Raw genomic sequence first — 15,672 nt, forward strand, 5'->3', positions numbered from 1 at the left:
CTCTACAAAAAAGTAAAAAAATAGCCAGACACGGTAGTGGATGTCTGTTGTCCCAACTATTCAGGAGGCTGAGGCGGGAGGATCATTTGATCACAGGAGTTCAAGGTTGCAGTGAGCTATAATCACACCGCTACACTCCAGCGTGGACAACGGAATGAGACGCTGTCTCTAAAAAATAAATAAATAAATTGATTTATTTTCCAGTTCTAAAAATACTTGGATTTCTAAGTGGGTAAATCTGACTTATCTACAATGCAATATAGTAGAATGTAGGAAATACAAGGAGTCAAAGTCCATGGTTTGAATTAGCTGCATCTGAACAAACCACACTTGGGAATTACAGGCATAATGCTGTAATTCTGCTTACCTCAAGAATTAGACACAATAACTTATATGAGAGCTCTTTTGTCAATTATAAAGCACTATACAAATGTAAAGTATTACCTGTCTACGACAACCCACGACATATCTTGGTCCATTTGTAGCTTTAACAATGACTACAAGAAAAAAATTAAAAAGCACATTGAAAAATTGAGAGTAAGAAACAAATATATCCACATCAGTGGAGGGTTTCATTTTATTTCTTTCCCCAAAAAAGACAATAATTGAAAGAAAACCTAGTCTATGCAAAAATACTATTTTCCTGCTTTATTGTTATTACTAATAGACTAACAAACATTTCAAAAGTTGAAAAATCTAATTCACTTACATTTTTCTTCAGTTAATTGCTTAAGCACTTCACCCACAATCTAAAGCGGAAAAAAAGCATTACTTTTTGTCAACAGCTAAAACAACAGAGCAAATTACCATCACCCTCTACATCCCAAACTCCATTACCTACCTGCCCAACACTTTGTAGGGCCTTCAAATCATTTTCAGATTTTTCATACTGCTTGGTAAGTTCTTTTAATTGTTCCCTTACTGGAATGATATAATTTGAACATTTTTAGTTAAAGAATAACCTTAGTGCACCTAACTGGCTAAGTCTCACTTAAGTTTAGTTAAGTCTATTTCACTTTACCTAAGTTTCACATCCACTATATCAAACCACAAAAGAAATAATACCATTTGTAATGAGCAGGCAATGTGTTTAAAAACAAAATGTTACAGAGAAAGCAGCATGTTTTTATTTTCTTGATTTGCAACCCTTACTTGTTTAGGCATTTTTAAGCTACATTCTTAAAAGATATTGACACCCTGACACTTCCGAATTTGCGACTGCAAATCATAATGAAAATCAGTGCGTTAGACCCTTCTTCACCCACACACCTGAATTAGTTTTTCTACCTTAAATAAAATCAACAAATGCTGTTCTCCACAGAATCATATGGTATAGTCTTCCTTCATTTAATTAAACCACTCAGGCTTTTCAATGAAGGTGCCTTGAAAAAACGTTAAGTGCTCAGGAGGTAAGGGAAACTTGTATGCCTGATACAGGACAGCACGAAACACTAGGAAACACAAGAAGGCTTATTATGACAACTGGACCCCTTCTCTCCTAAGCTCCACGTCCGGCTTTCAACTACACGAACAAGCCAACTCCCTGAGTCTCATCTCTTGCTTGAGATTTCTTGACTCAAGCGTCTTCCCCTCTCCGGGTCCCGCGACTCTACCAACACTCCCCCCCTTGCACCCCAACCTGGGAAACATCCCCGGCCCACTTCTTCCCATTCCTCTTCCAGTCCTTTTCCACTTCCATCTGAGAACCGCAGATGTTCTCTCTGTCACCGGGACTGGACTGGGCCATTTCCACACCCGAAGGGGTGCTGCTCCCCAAGCTCAGGGCCGGATGACAAAGCGCCTTGTCCCTGGACCGAGGCCTGCCCATCTCCGAGGCTCTGCTGCGGGGCTCGACCAAAGGCTTCCACTTTGTCAGAGGCAGAAGCAAGTCCAGGCAGGAGATTATGTGGAAAGAAAGGTGCACTCACACTCCTTAAGACGGCCGTCGATCTCCTTGTGCTCCAGTAGTTTCTTGCGGTAGTCCTGAAGCGCCTTATCTCTAGGGTCCGCCATGATGAGAAGCCGTCGCTCATAGGGGATGCCGGGAAAGGCCATGGCCGTCCAGGCGGGGGAAGGGGCGGGGCGAGGGCGGAGAGCCTGCCCGGAGGCGTGGGTTCATGGGCAACCCCGCCCCTTCCGGTTGGCCCCGCCTTTGTACTCCGCTTCTCCGCCTCTGTGTCTCGGTTCACCTAGACTACCGGCATGCACCGAGGAGTCCTCCGGCCACACCGTCCCCTGCAGGCCGAGCTGGGTATAGCGGGGCGCGGTTATTCTGGTTTTCCCCTAAGAGCCCTCAGTATTAAGACAGGGCTGTCTGGAAACCACAAAAGGCTCTGAAATAAACTGAGATGGAAGTGAAGTAGGGAATGTGTAATACCTCAAAATAGCTCCGATGGCCTACCAGTATAACTCAGAGTACTGTCCAAGATCTGTGGGCACAGAAGTAGGCAATTTCATTCATTCAGTCAGTGAATGAGGTACTGAGGATAGATCTGCTTATGATTTCGTGGGAGATAAAAAATAATTTCAGAGTGTAATAAATACCATGATGGAAATAAAACACGAACATGATGAAAAGTGGGAAGAATTAATTTAGAACAGATACCTGAGATGAGACGAAGCCAGCCATGCAACAAACTTAAGAACCTACTAAACAAAGGAAATAACAAGTGCAAGGTCCTGGGGGTTGGGAGGAAGCTTGGCTTGCTTCTAGGAACAGAAGGGAGGCCAATGAGACCAGAAGGAAGTGGGTTGCAGAGATGTGGGGCACAAGATAAACAAAGATGCTGAAGTAGGCTGAGGCAGGAACTTTGAAGTCTGATAGAACTGTCCTTCAGATTTCTGTGATTTGGGAAAAATCACTTAATCTCTCAATATCTCTGTAAAATGAGCATAATTGTACTTAACTAATAGGATTGTCATGCTATTGAATAAGAATAGCATGCTATTGAATATTGTCATGCTATTGAATATTGTCATGCTATTGTCATTATCTTATTGAATAAGATAATGTGCCTAAAGCTGTTAACACAACATCTGGCACATAGTAAGCACTCAATAGTGTTATTTTAAGTCATTTTTTAAATAATGACCCCAATAATGGGGTAGTAATGACTCCAATTTTTGCAGTACAGGTCCCCATTGCTATACTTCTTCCCATCATTGTTCCTGGGAACAATAAATTGTTGTTACAATAAAATTAGTCAAATTCTCCAAATAGACTCCATTTGCTCTCATCTTATCCAGTGGCCCTGAATGTTTAAGTTTAAATATTTATATCCCATATATACAAATAAAGGACAAGGTATGTAAATTAATGACCAAAAGTCACCTAAAAGATGCTCAAATGTATTAGGAAAAATTCTTATGGGTATTGTATAAATGTTCTATTCTATTTTTCTAAATATGTCCGGGTCTTGCAATCCATCCAAAGAAGATGGATTGGGCAGGGATAGTCCCTTCTTCCACTAAGTTGGCAACTACTCTGGTCAAACTAGTCCACCCATACCAAAATATGTCACCTCTGACATCAAGAAGTAAAGAAGAGAGGACTAGGCAGAAAAAAAAAAACAAAAACTCAGTTTGGTTCAATTTAACAAATATTTATAAACACATACTGATAGATTATTTTAATATTATTCTCATCAACATTTTAAACTGCCTTGACCCTTGTTCTTTTGCTCTCACCCATGTGGCAAAATTCCAACTTGAGATGAACCTTCTATCTCCCCCATGCCTACACTAGCCTGTTCCTCTTTTATATGCAACTATAAGACTGTATTCCTCTTCATCAGAAAGTATAGCTCAATTTGAAAATTACATAAATGTAATTACATGTTTAGTGTCTTTTCTTCCCAGAAGACTATAAGCCCCAGGAAAACAGGACTGTGACTATTTCTTGCTCATGATTGTATCCATGGTGTCTAGCACAGTGTCTGAAAGTAGAAGAGCTACATATATTTTGAATGAATGAGTGACTATGTCAGGCATTATGATAGGTAAGCAGAGATACAAAAAAGACTAAGAAATGTCACCAGTGCTCAAGGAACTTAAAATATCATAGAGTAAAAAGAAAAAATGCAAACAAGACCAAAACAAGAATAAAAATAAAAATAATTTAAAATATCATAGAGAAGAGATGTGAGAAAGTAGGACATAGCTCATTTTGGAGTCATTAAAAGTGATATCATAACAAACAGTTTTGAGATAGATTTGGACCTTCAAAATTCATGTAGGGATAATCTCCCAATCTACTTTTATGTAATTTATCACTGATATGTATAGTGGTTTTAAACACAAATTCCTTGCTACTTTCCACTTCAAGATGTGGAGCCTAATTCCCCTTCCACTCTCCCCACAACCTAGTGACTTGCTCTTGAATAAAATGGAAGAATAGAATAAAGTGGAAGTGATAGTGTACAACTACTGAGACTAAGTCATAAAAAGTAATGAGCCTTCCTTTTTACTCTCCCTTGGCTTACTCCTTCTGGGGGAATTTAGGAGCTCTAGAGACTGATGTGGCAAAGAACAGCCATCAAGGGACTAAGGACTCCAGCATACAGCCTTGTGAGTGAGCTATCTTGGCAGGAGATCCCCAGCCCTAGGCAAGTCTTCAGATGACTGCAACTCTAGTATTGATTGCAACACCATGAGAGACTGAGTCATACAACCCAGTTCAGCTGCTCCGGGACCATAAGATAATAAATGTCTTGTTGTTTTAAGCCATTAAGTTTTGAGGTAATTTGTTACACAGTAATAGATAACTAATACAATAGGAACAGATTTTTTTTAGACAGAAATTGAGAAATAGTACACAACAGGCAAGTAGCAAGTACTTTTGCTCCCACATCAGCCACAACACCCGAGTTTTTAGAAATTTTTCATCCCATAGATCTACCCCCAAATACCTACAAGAATGCACTTAATTGAATATGTCTATGGCTAAGCAGTGAGATGTTGAGGTAGGAATAGAAGGTAGAATTCCTAGGCTTCTGGGAACTATTCTTCTTTTAATCAAATACATAAAGATAATTTTTTAAAAAAGTATTACAAAGATTCTATTGAAAAAGAGGGCCAGGTGTGGTGCCTCATACCTGTAGTCTAGCACTTTGGGAGGCCAAGGAGGATTGCTTGAGTCTGGGAGTTCGAGACTAGTCTGGGCAACATATAGACTTTGTCTCTCCTGAAAAAAGGAGGCTGATGCTGGAGGATCTACTAGGGAGACTGAGGTGGGAGGATCATCGCTTGAGCCCGAGAGTTCCAGGTGGCAGTGAGCTATGATTAGGCCACTGCACTCCAGCCTGGGCGACAGAGTGAGACTCTGTCTCTAAAAATCTAAAAAAATAAAAAAATTAGAAAAATAGAAAAAGAGGAGTTCACTGCCCTACTTTTTTCTAATCTTGAGTCACGTTCTCCAATTTTAACATGTTTCTTCTATATTTACTTCCGTATTTCTGAATAATATCCTTATGCTGCTATTTTTTGATATATAAATTTTAGGATTTATCTTTTGACTTCCTAATTAGGAAGATAAAGATTTAACACCCTATGTCACTCCAGACTCCCACTTTCCCTACTTCTGTCCTCCATATATACAATATATGCAAGTTTTGGTTAAATCACTATCCAATATTTATATTATTGTGGGTCTATGTATGTCCAGCAATATACTATAGTTACATTTGCTTTATTATAAAGCTTTTTTGAACTTCCCCAGAATTAAAAGTTGCCTCGTTTTTAAAATGTGCTTCGTTGTTTTTTATAAATCATTGATTGTTTCCAACTTTTCAATATAATTGTAAATTTCTCTGAATAGTATTTTTCAGAAAGTCAATCACATCAGGGATTCCTCCAGTTCTAATTTTTGTCTAGAGACACTCCTCTTGAAGTTCTCCATCTTGCTCTAATCTGGGTGTTCTAAGTCTACTGCACAGCTCTCTTCTTAGAACTTCCCTAACTCCTCTCTTGCCATGCTATCTTCTCTTTCCTGATACCCACGTCTGCTCTTTTTTGGTTTACTCCTTTGTTGGTTGCATCACATACTGTCAATAATTTTCCGAGAAAGGATTTAAAGAGGTACATTATTTGAAGCCTTGCATATCTAAAAATATTTTAATTCCACGGTCACACTTGATTAAGAATTTGGCTGGCTGTAGAATTTTCTCAGAATTTTGAAGGCCTTAGGCCTTGCTCCATTGTCCTGTAGCTTCCAGTGCTTATATACTTACTGCCCTTCTGAGTCTCAATTCTTTGTAGGGGACCAGGTTTCTTATTTTTCTTTCTTAAAGATTTATCTCTGTTGGGGCATTTTCCACCCAGTGCACTGGGTACTCTGTGGACCCTATCAATCTAGGAAGTCATCCTTCCATTTTGGCTATTTTCTTGAATTACTTATAAGATTATGTTCTCTCTGTTTTTATGATTTCTCTTAGTAGTACTCTTACTAGTCAAACTCCACTCCTCTCAATCTTCTAATTTTTCTATCTCATCTCATCCATTTTTACCTCAGTCTTTTTATTCCACTACCTAGGAGATTTCTTAATGTTTTTTCTAATGTTTCTATTGAAATGTTTTATTTTGGTTATAAATATTTGGTTTCTAAGAGTTCTTTCTTGTTCTTTGCTTGTTCCTTTTAATGGAATCCTTATGTCTGAGGATATTAATTATAGCTTATTATTTGTTTTCCTTTCTTTCCTCTGTGTTCCTCAAAATTTCTTTTTTACTGTTTGTTTTGGCCGACTTCATGTTGAAGGCTTTCCTCAACAATCTGATGAGCCTTGGTTTTCTGATCATGGAGTGAGGCTCTAAAAAGGCAGTGGAATTCTGAATGTGTGACTGGGAGGGTCCAGCAGTTTTGTTGTTTTTGATGCCATTGTTTATTCCAGGAAGAATTTTCTAATCCCCTTTCAGAATGGGAGAACAGGGGATTGGGTGGAATGGGGTGGTGGAAAGCAGGTGTGTATATGGTCTGCAGTTTTGGAGCTGAGCATTACAGGTGGTTTGAAGGTTGGGGAGAAGTTTTAACATTCAGCACTGGACGACTTCATATAATCTACCTTTCTTCCAGTTTAGAACTTTCTCTCCCTTCTCGTTGGAATTGTGCAGAGTATAGAGTCCCTGAGTTTGTAGCCAATCTTGTTTCTTAACTGGAAGCATTTTCTAAATGAATTTTGGATAACTTTATTTTTTGTAGTGAATCAACTGATTGTTGAACCCTTACTTTGTCATCAGTTTCCCACATCCATACTTTTTGTGAATTTTCTCTTGTCAATTCCATTTCTGTTATGTCTTCTTCCCCATCCAAAATTACTTTTTCCCAAAATGATCATTTAGCTGTTAAGCTTATATCATTTGTTTGAATCTTAATCACACATTGCCCTATGACATCTCAGGCTGTTATTATATTTTTAGGTTTAGTTAATTTATTTGTACATTCATTAATTCACTCAGAAGTCATCTTCTGAAACACATACATAGTGCTCAGTGCTGAGAAACATAAGAATATCAAAGCAAGTTGTCTACTGATCTATGGAATGGACAAAACTTTCAAATAAACAGATATATTTGATTCCATACGGTAAGCACAATTATGGGACTTTATGGAACCAAAGACGAGTAATTTAATCCAAGCATCGAGGAAAAGAAAGGTTAAGGAAGACTTCAATGGAGGTAGCAGGGCCTGTGCTCACTCTTTTTTTTTTTTTTTTTTTTTTTTGAGACAGAGTGTCACTTTGTTGCCCTGGCTAGAGTGAGTGCCGTGGCGTCAGCCTAGCTCACAGCAACCTCAAACTCCTGGGCTTAAGCAATCCTACTGCCTCAGCCTCCCGAGTAGCTGGGACTACAGGCATGCACCACCTTGCCCGGCTAAATTTTTCTATGTATATTTTAGTTGAGCAGATAATTTCTTTCTATTTTTTTTAGTAGAGACGGGGGGGGGGGGTCTCCCTCTTGCTGAGGCTGGTCTCGAACTTCTGACCTCGAGCGATCCCACCCGCCTTGGCCTCCCAGAGGGCTAGGATTACAGGCGTGAGCCACCGCGCCCGGCTCACTCTTAAAACAGTTAGCCAGATGACGTGATGGCAATAGGTTGGGATGGGGAGAAAACATTTCAAGAGTGGAAACTCATTCCAGGTGAGCAAAGAGGTAGAGGCTGGAAACAACAAGGCATAGTAGGGGAATTGTTAGCAGTTCACTGACTACAAGGCAGAGAGGTGTTGGAGATGAAGCTGAAGAAGTACATGGGGCCAGATCATGGAGGATCTTGAATGTCATGCTGAGAATCTTGAACTTAATTCATAAGATAATTGGGAGCATGGAAGATTTTAAAAAGATGTGTAATGTGGTCAGATAACACATTTTGAGAAACCAGGAGCGTGTAGAGGATTTTTGAAGGATATAAGCCTAGAGGGTAGGTGATCAGCTAAGGGAATGTGGCAATAAATCAGGTGAGAGACACTAAGAGCTGGAACTAAGTCCTTGGTCATAAAGATGGAGAGGAGGGAATAAGTTGAAGATGTATGGAAAGGACAGACTGGCAGGACTTGGTGTATCAATAGATCATGGGAGATGAAAGAGAGAAATTGAGGATGGCTTCCTACTTTCTAGGTGCCTAGACATAGATGGTGGTGTGACCAAATGTTTCAAAGAAAACTGGATGGATACATCCAATAGACAGTTGGATTTTGAAGTTCAAGGGAGTGATATGAACTGGACATATAGATTTGGGAGACATGAGCATAGAAAAGGTATTTAAAATCATGAGATTGAAGGAATTTCTTCAGGGGAGAATATAGATAAACACCGAACAAAGGATAGACACCTGCAGAACACTCACCTCCTGGAGGTGGGCCAGGGAAAAGGCCATGAAGGAGACAGTTAAAGAATATCAGAGAAGTGTAAGGACAATTTAGAGTCTTTGGAGCACAGAAAAATTGAAGGAGAGAGGAACTAGCATTTTCAAAATGCAGCTGAGATTTCACGAAAAATGGTCATTGGATTTGTCAATAAGAAGGTCACATAAAGTGGAGTTTCAGGAGGGTGGAGCTGGAAACCAGACTGCACAGTGGATTAAGGTATAAGTGGGAAGTTGAAGACTGAATACGAAGTGAGGTCAGTGACTATATATAGCTTGCTCTTTCAGGAATTTGAGGTAAAGAAGGTAAAGACAGAACTTAGGTGGCATGTGTGCCCATTTCAGATGATTCTAAGCACCCTAAGAGAAATGTCTAGCAATGTGCTATGTGTACATTTATATTAGTAAATATTAATTAGATAAGTGATTCCAATCAAGCATCAGCACCAAACCTTTAGGTTTTTAATTAGCCTTTCTTCTTTTGCCAATTTTTTTTCCTTTTAATTATATCCTTCCAGTATATTCAATACTAGAAATTGTTTAGGTACTGAGAAGCTTCCCACAGAATTCTCCATGTCCCATTTTGAGAAATTGGGCTCAAGCCATTTCCTGCTTTGGTCATTAAAAAAATAATTTACACAGCAATTTACACAGTAATCAGAATTCCATCAAGAAATGCCATGTACATTAAATCTAAGTCATGTTATTGTTATAATCATTAGTATTAGAATAACAAGGTCGTGACTTTGTTCATTCCTAAAAAATTTAATGATGTTTAGCAAAGTTGTAATAGATGGGAGGCTAGGCTTTCAGAAATCAAAGGTTGAACTATGTACCCTGTGGGTGCTCTTTAAATAGTTATTGAATGACTAATCAGTGATTGCATGGGCCCTAACACAGGTGAGATGATTGCCTATGCAAGCATGTTTTAAGTAAGCTCATATAAAGGACAAACTTGAAGGATTTTCAGGGAAACTTCAGTGATATTCACACCACACATAAAACTGTACTTTATTTATTCTAATATCCCTTACAAATTTGAAAGGAAAAATTATAAGTACCAAGACAATGAAGTGAAAAAATTATCTTATATGGATACTGTTTCTGATTGTAAGATTTTTTTTTTTTTGAGACAGAGTCTTACTCTGTCACCCGGGCTAGAGTGCCGTGGCATCAGCCTAGCTCACAGCAACCTCCAACTCCTGAGTTCAAGCGATCCTCCTGCCTCAGCCTCCTAAGTATCTGGGACTACCTGCATGTGCCACCATGCCCGGCTAATTTTTCTATTTTTAGAGAGGACAGAGTCTCGCTCTTGCTCAGGCTGGTCGCAAACTCCTGAGCTCAGGTGATCCTCCCGCCTTGGTCTCCCAGAGTGTGAGGATTACAGGCATGAGCGACCATGCCCGGCCCTTATTATAAGTTTGCTAGAATTTATTTTCTGGGCCAGAATTTGAGTTTTATGGAAAAGAACTTCCATCATAGGAACATTGACATTTTTAAGCTCCCCCAGATTACACGCTATTGCATCAGAATGAAACGTTAAACTGATTCATGTTCGGATAGCTTCCTTCTGAAATCCTAGGCTTTACTCATTTAGTTTACTCCCCTTCTTGTATTTCTCATTTTTCATGGCCTAATCTTTAGTTATTAGTACTATGACCGTATGAAAGTTTATATTCATTCCACAAACGTGCAAACATGCTCTTTGTTAAGATCTCTGGGAGTCTCAAAGATGTTTGAAACATAATCCTTGCTTAAGAAGTTTAAAGAGTTTATAATTCAGTGATAGAAATATGAAGTAGAAAATGTCATAAAAGATTACATACTAATGCTGAAATGAATGTGGGAGTGCAGATATCTCTTTGCCATACCTATTTCAATTCATTTGGATATATACCCAGAGTCGAATTATTGGATCATATGGTAATTCTGTTTTTAGTTTTTTGAGGAACCTCCATACTATTTTTCAAAATGGTTGTACTAATGTACATTTCCACCAACAATGTACAAGTGTCCCCATTTCTCTACATCCTTTCCAGCACTTGTTATTATTCATCTTTTTTATAATAGCAATTCTAACAGGTGTGATATGATATGTCATTGTTGTTTTAATTTGCATTTCCCTGATGATTAGAGATGTTGAACATTTTTTCATATATCTGTTGGCCATTCATATGTCTTCTATTCAGAAATGTCTATTCATATCCTTTACCCATTTTTAAGTCAGATTATTTGTTTTCATGCCATTGAGTTGAGCTCCTAATACTTCCATGTTCATTTCAGCATTAGTCACAATAGCCAAGATATGGAAGCAACCTAAATGTCCATCAATGGATGAATGGGTAAAGATACTGTGGTATATATACACAATACTATAAAGTCTTTAAAAATAAGGAAATTCTGTAATTCACAACAACCTGGATGGAACTAGAGGATGTTGTGCTATGTGAAGCCAAGCACAGAGAGACAAATACTGTGTTATCTTATTTATATGCAGAATCTAAAAAAGTTGATTTCATACAGAGTAGAGAGATGGTCACCAGAGGCTGGGGAAGGGGATGAAGGATGGGGAAACGGAAGATGTTGGTCAAAGGGTATGAAGTTTCAGTTAGACTGAAGGCATAAGTGTAGTTAATAACAACATATTGTTAATTGTAAAACTTCTAAAAGAATAGATTTTTAATATTCTCACCATAAAAATAAGTTGGTGAGGTGATGGGTTTATTAATTAGCTTCATTTAATCTCTCTACAATGTATACATAGATCAAAAACATCACATTGCACCCTATAAATTCACACAATTATTATTTGCCAATTAAACATTTTTAAAAAATTACTAAGTTGCACAGGCGTCCCTCGATGTGCAGGGACTGGGCCTTATGCATCTTTACATCTCCAATGTCAAGCTCAGTCTGGCACAGAGAAGTTTATTGAATTGAAATTCATTTAGAGAATGGAACTGGGTGAAGAGGAAAACAGGAAGACCACTGAGAAGAGGGAGCATGTGAGCTGGGTCTGGCCCTAGAAAGGATAAGTATGAAAAAGACCTTTCAAGGTAAGGAGGGATATTGTATTAATATGTACGTGTGGCATGTTGTAGATATTAGAATCAGAGCTTCTCAGATCCACCAGGATCTCAGGTGGGTTGTCGAGTTTTTACCACACGTTAGTCCACTTGGCAGTGAAGGACAGAACTATAGGCTCTGCAGTGAGATATACCTGAGTGTAAGTTGTACCTCTACTATACTGTTTTTTTGAATAACGTATACAAACTTTCTATGCCTATTTTCTCTGCTAGGAAATAGGAATAACACCTATTTTGGGTCTAGCATATCCTAAGCTACTTCATTAAATGATGGCTTTAAAAAACTATTTACAAAAAAGAGATAATTTGAAATACTTTAACTTGCAATGTGCAAGATGTTGGAAAACTTCCAGTTTCACCTTGAAATTTTCTTCTTAAAAAACAAAAACAAAAACAAAGCTGATAGACTTGTCCCATGGCTGAATGTTAAAAGACCAGGACTGGGAATCAGAGGACCTGGCTCTATCACTACCCAGCTTCCAATCCTTGCCATCCCAAACCTAATCCCAATCCATCATCTCACCTTTCTGCGCCTGTTTGCTGCTATGCAAAGAGAGGGTGGTCGCTATTGGCCCTGTTTAATACAGTCGGCACTTGCCAGCCACATTTGACTATGAAATGTGCCTAGTTCGTATAAAATACACACTGGATTTCCAAGACTAAAAAAAGAATAAAAAAGAGAGGGTAAAATATCTTATGAATAGATTTAATATTGATTACAGTGTGAAATTATATTTTGCACATATTGGGTTAAATAAAATATATTTTTAAAACAAATTTCACCTGTTTCTTTTTGCTCTTCTGATGGGGCTACTAGAAAATCTATATTACATATGCAGCCCTGGTCTAGATGATCTCCAATATCCCTTTCAGCTTTAAGACTGCCAGGAACACTGTGGACACGTAATTCTTACGGGTTGATTTCCTCGCATCGAGACACGGAAGGATTGGCCGGGAGAGAACGGGGCGGGCGGGGCCCCGCAGGAAAACACAGGCCCCTCCAGCTTTCGCTCTCGCTCTGGAGCGGAAGGACCCCAACCCCCGCGCGGAGTCTCGGGCTTGCGCGCCGGGTCGAGTCTCCAGGCTGGAGGTGCAAGGGGGCCGAGGGCGGGCGCGGCCGAGCCGGGAAGCGGGTTCGTGCGTCAGCCTCACGCGCCGAGAAGGAAGCCGGCCTGAGGCCCCGAGCTGCCGGCGCGGGCGCTGTGGCACGTCCGCAGGCTCCACCGGGAGGTGGCGACCGCTGAGAGGCAGAGCAGCCGAGGGCGGGCTTGGGAGGCGGCCCGAGGGTGGGGCGCCGCCGGGGGGCGGCCCGCGCGGGTTTCATCTGAGGGCGCACGGCAGCGCCCGAGTGCCGGGAACTCCGAGGCGCGGGGCGACGAGCGGCTAGGGCGGCTATGGGCCGTGGCTGGGGCCTCCTGATCGGCCTCTTGGGCGCCGTGTGGCTGCTCAGTTCGGGACACGGCGGACAACAGTCCTCCGAGACAGCGGCGCAGAGGTGCTTCTGCCAGGTGAGGGATGCGCGGTTCCGTGCTGCGGGTGCCGGCGCCCGGCGCGCCTAGGCAGGTGAGGGCTGGGGGTGCGTCTTGCATCTCTTCCTGCCCGGAACGAGACCGCTGTGCTTCTGTTCCGTGGCCGGAGCTGCGTCCTGCGCAGCTCGCCAGGGTTGGCATGGAGCGGGCTCCGGTGCTTCGGACCAGGAGAGGATGTGGGTGCACGCTGTCGGTTATTACCGAGTTGGTTTATGCATCTTTGTTGGTCTTCCCTGCCCGAGGAGGGTATGCACAGTGTACAACGCACACCCTATTTGCTATTTTCACAGAACGTGGATCTTTCTAACCTCTAACGACCAGGAACTTCTGTACACAGTGCCTGTGCTGGCTGCCTTCGCCAGCCTTTCTGGCTAAGACAGGCTTTTGTAGGGGGGCTACCACTCAGATTTCCTTGTCAGTCGGAAGAATGGCTACGTGGGGCTTTTCTGTGTCTAAGCTCAACTTCCAAGTGTCTTTGGGACTGCAGTTGCCCTATGACTCCTCGTTCTATGTGTGCTTTCTTTTTCCTGAATGTAGTGAGATTCTCTTATCATGACATCTATTCAGCTGGTCTGAATTGGGAGGATGATCCTTACTCTTCAATGCACAGGTTTGGTTACAAACTTATTATGATCATTTTCTTCTGTAACAAATGTGGGTTTCTTGAGCAAAAAATTCAAAGAAACTTATAGGTTTCCAGTATCCTCAGTGTGATATTTGGATATTATTACTCATGTTAAAGCCAAATTTTGGTTGACTTATGTTGATAAAAATTATATTTTATACAAAATTAAGGGGTGTGCAGCCAAATTATTTTAAGTGGATTTTGCTATTAATTTATGATCAGAACTAACATGTGTAGGGGCATGATACTATCTCATAGAGGAAAGAAGCACTTTAAATATTATGAAAGGAAGAAATGTCATCTCTTTTACTGCTTTAAATTCTTGAATTTTGATGTTTTGTTGAGTGATTTGGGAGTTGAGTTGAGTGTTACCTAGAAACCTGTAAGGGGAATTTAAGGAAAATTGCTGTTTTACAACTAAGAGATAGAAAACTTCTTTACCTTCATTGATTGCAAAAGACACACAAGCAAGTACTTAAAAGGAACAAGGGTCATTTTTATTCTGAGAACAAATATAACACAAAGTTCAAACATTTATGTAAGGTAGAAATAAGTAAGGTAGAAATAAGTTACTTTAACATAAAGTCTTCAGTACTGAAAGAAGATATCCAATGTAACATTTTCAACTACATTCTAGAGATTTAGATAATGGAATAAAAGTACATGTTGAGCTCATCAAATTTCACATTTTCCTTTAATAACCTTACTAGAGATCTGCTTAAAATTGGGGAACTTTTAACTTTTTACATTTATTTTGTTTTTTCTGATTAGTCGTTAAGTTTTTTTCTTCTTTCACAATATCCTCAAATTTAAATACTTCTCCAACACAAACATCTGTTAGGCCACTTTCTTTTCCTTTTAGATCGAGTGACAGTTTTTCTTCTCAGAGTCATCTTTAAAAAATAGTAAATTGAGGGTCACATAGTTAAAAAAACTTTAAGAGAAATTTAAAGTGGTTTACTTAAATACATTTAAGAATAGAGATCATCAGTTCCAGTTCAATAAATGAAAGAAAAGTGTATGTTCTATTGTGGCAATAATGGAAGGGCTGCTGTCGAGGGGAGAAGAGGGGAGAGGCGACAGTGATGAATAGACATGCAGAGAAGAGTAGACACAGCATATGGCAACAGAGAAACAGAATGAGAGAGAGAAGAATAAAATGGAGAAAGAAAAGATAAGGGGAGATGAATGGTGCAAATTATTCATTCAGCAAACATTTATATCCACTGTATACATTGATCTCTTTGGGATACAGAAATAACTATGGCATGATCCCTGCCCTGAAGAGCTTACAGTTTAGTAATGTTCATTGGGGATTTGTGGAAGGCACAGATCCTAAGCACTTAAAAAAATAAGTTAATAAATATTGCTAGAAACTAAATTAAACACTAAATTTTCACCTAATGTTTGGAGATACAAGTTAAAATCTTCTCTATTTACAATATCCAGTGAGCTGCAAAGTCCTATTGATTCTGTTTTGTTAATAGTTTTATCTTTTCTTCCTTCCTGTTGCTTGTCCCTCTTACCACTTCTGCCTTGGGTTACCACATCACCACACCTCATCATGCTATGGCTTGGGTG

At 39.8% G+C, this 15,672-nt stretch overlaps 2 protein-coding genes across 2 annotated transcripts in view; one reads left to right on the forward strand and one right to left on the reverse strand.

Annotated features, from left to right (window-relative positions):
- The window catches only part of PSMC6 (proteasome 26S subunit, ATPase 6), a 19,592-nt gene extending 17,534 nt beyond the window's left edge, over window positions 1–2,058 (reverse strand). Inside the window, exons 1-4 of the mRNA XM_045567049.1 lie at window positions 1,929–2,058; window positions 842–921; window positions 710–749; window positions 445–497 (exon numbers count right to left, since the gene is read on the reverse strand). Coding sequence (XP_045423005.1) covers window positions 445–497; window positions 710–749; window positions 842–921; window positions 1,929–2,055 — 300 coding nt within the window. The 5' untranslated portion in view covers window positions 2,056–2,058. The remainder of the gene's footprint in view (window positions 1–444; window positions 498–709; window positions 750–841; window positions 922–1,928) is intronic.
- Window positions 2,059–12,921: 10,863 nt separating this feature from the next.
- ERO1A (endoplasmic reticulum oxidoreductase 1 alpha) overlaps window positions 12,922–15,672 on the forward strand; it is a 48,752-nt gene continuing 46,001 nt past the window's right edge. Inside the window, exon 1 of the mRNA XM_045567059.1 lies at window positions 12,922–13,445. Coding sequence (XP_045423015.1) covers window positions 13,332–13,445 — 114 coding nt within the window. The 5' untranslated portion in view covers window positions 12,922–13,331. The remainder of the gene's footprint in view (window positions 13,446–15,672) is intronic.

The sequence above is a fragment of the Lemur catta genome, chromosome 1 (assembly GCF_020740605.2).
Source record: "Lemur catta isolate mLemCat1 chromosome 1, mLemCat1.pri, whole genome shotgun sequence".
NCBI classification, from domain to species: Eukaryota; Metazoa; Chordata; class Mammalia; order Primates; family Lemuridae; genus Lemur; species Lemur catta.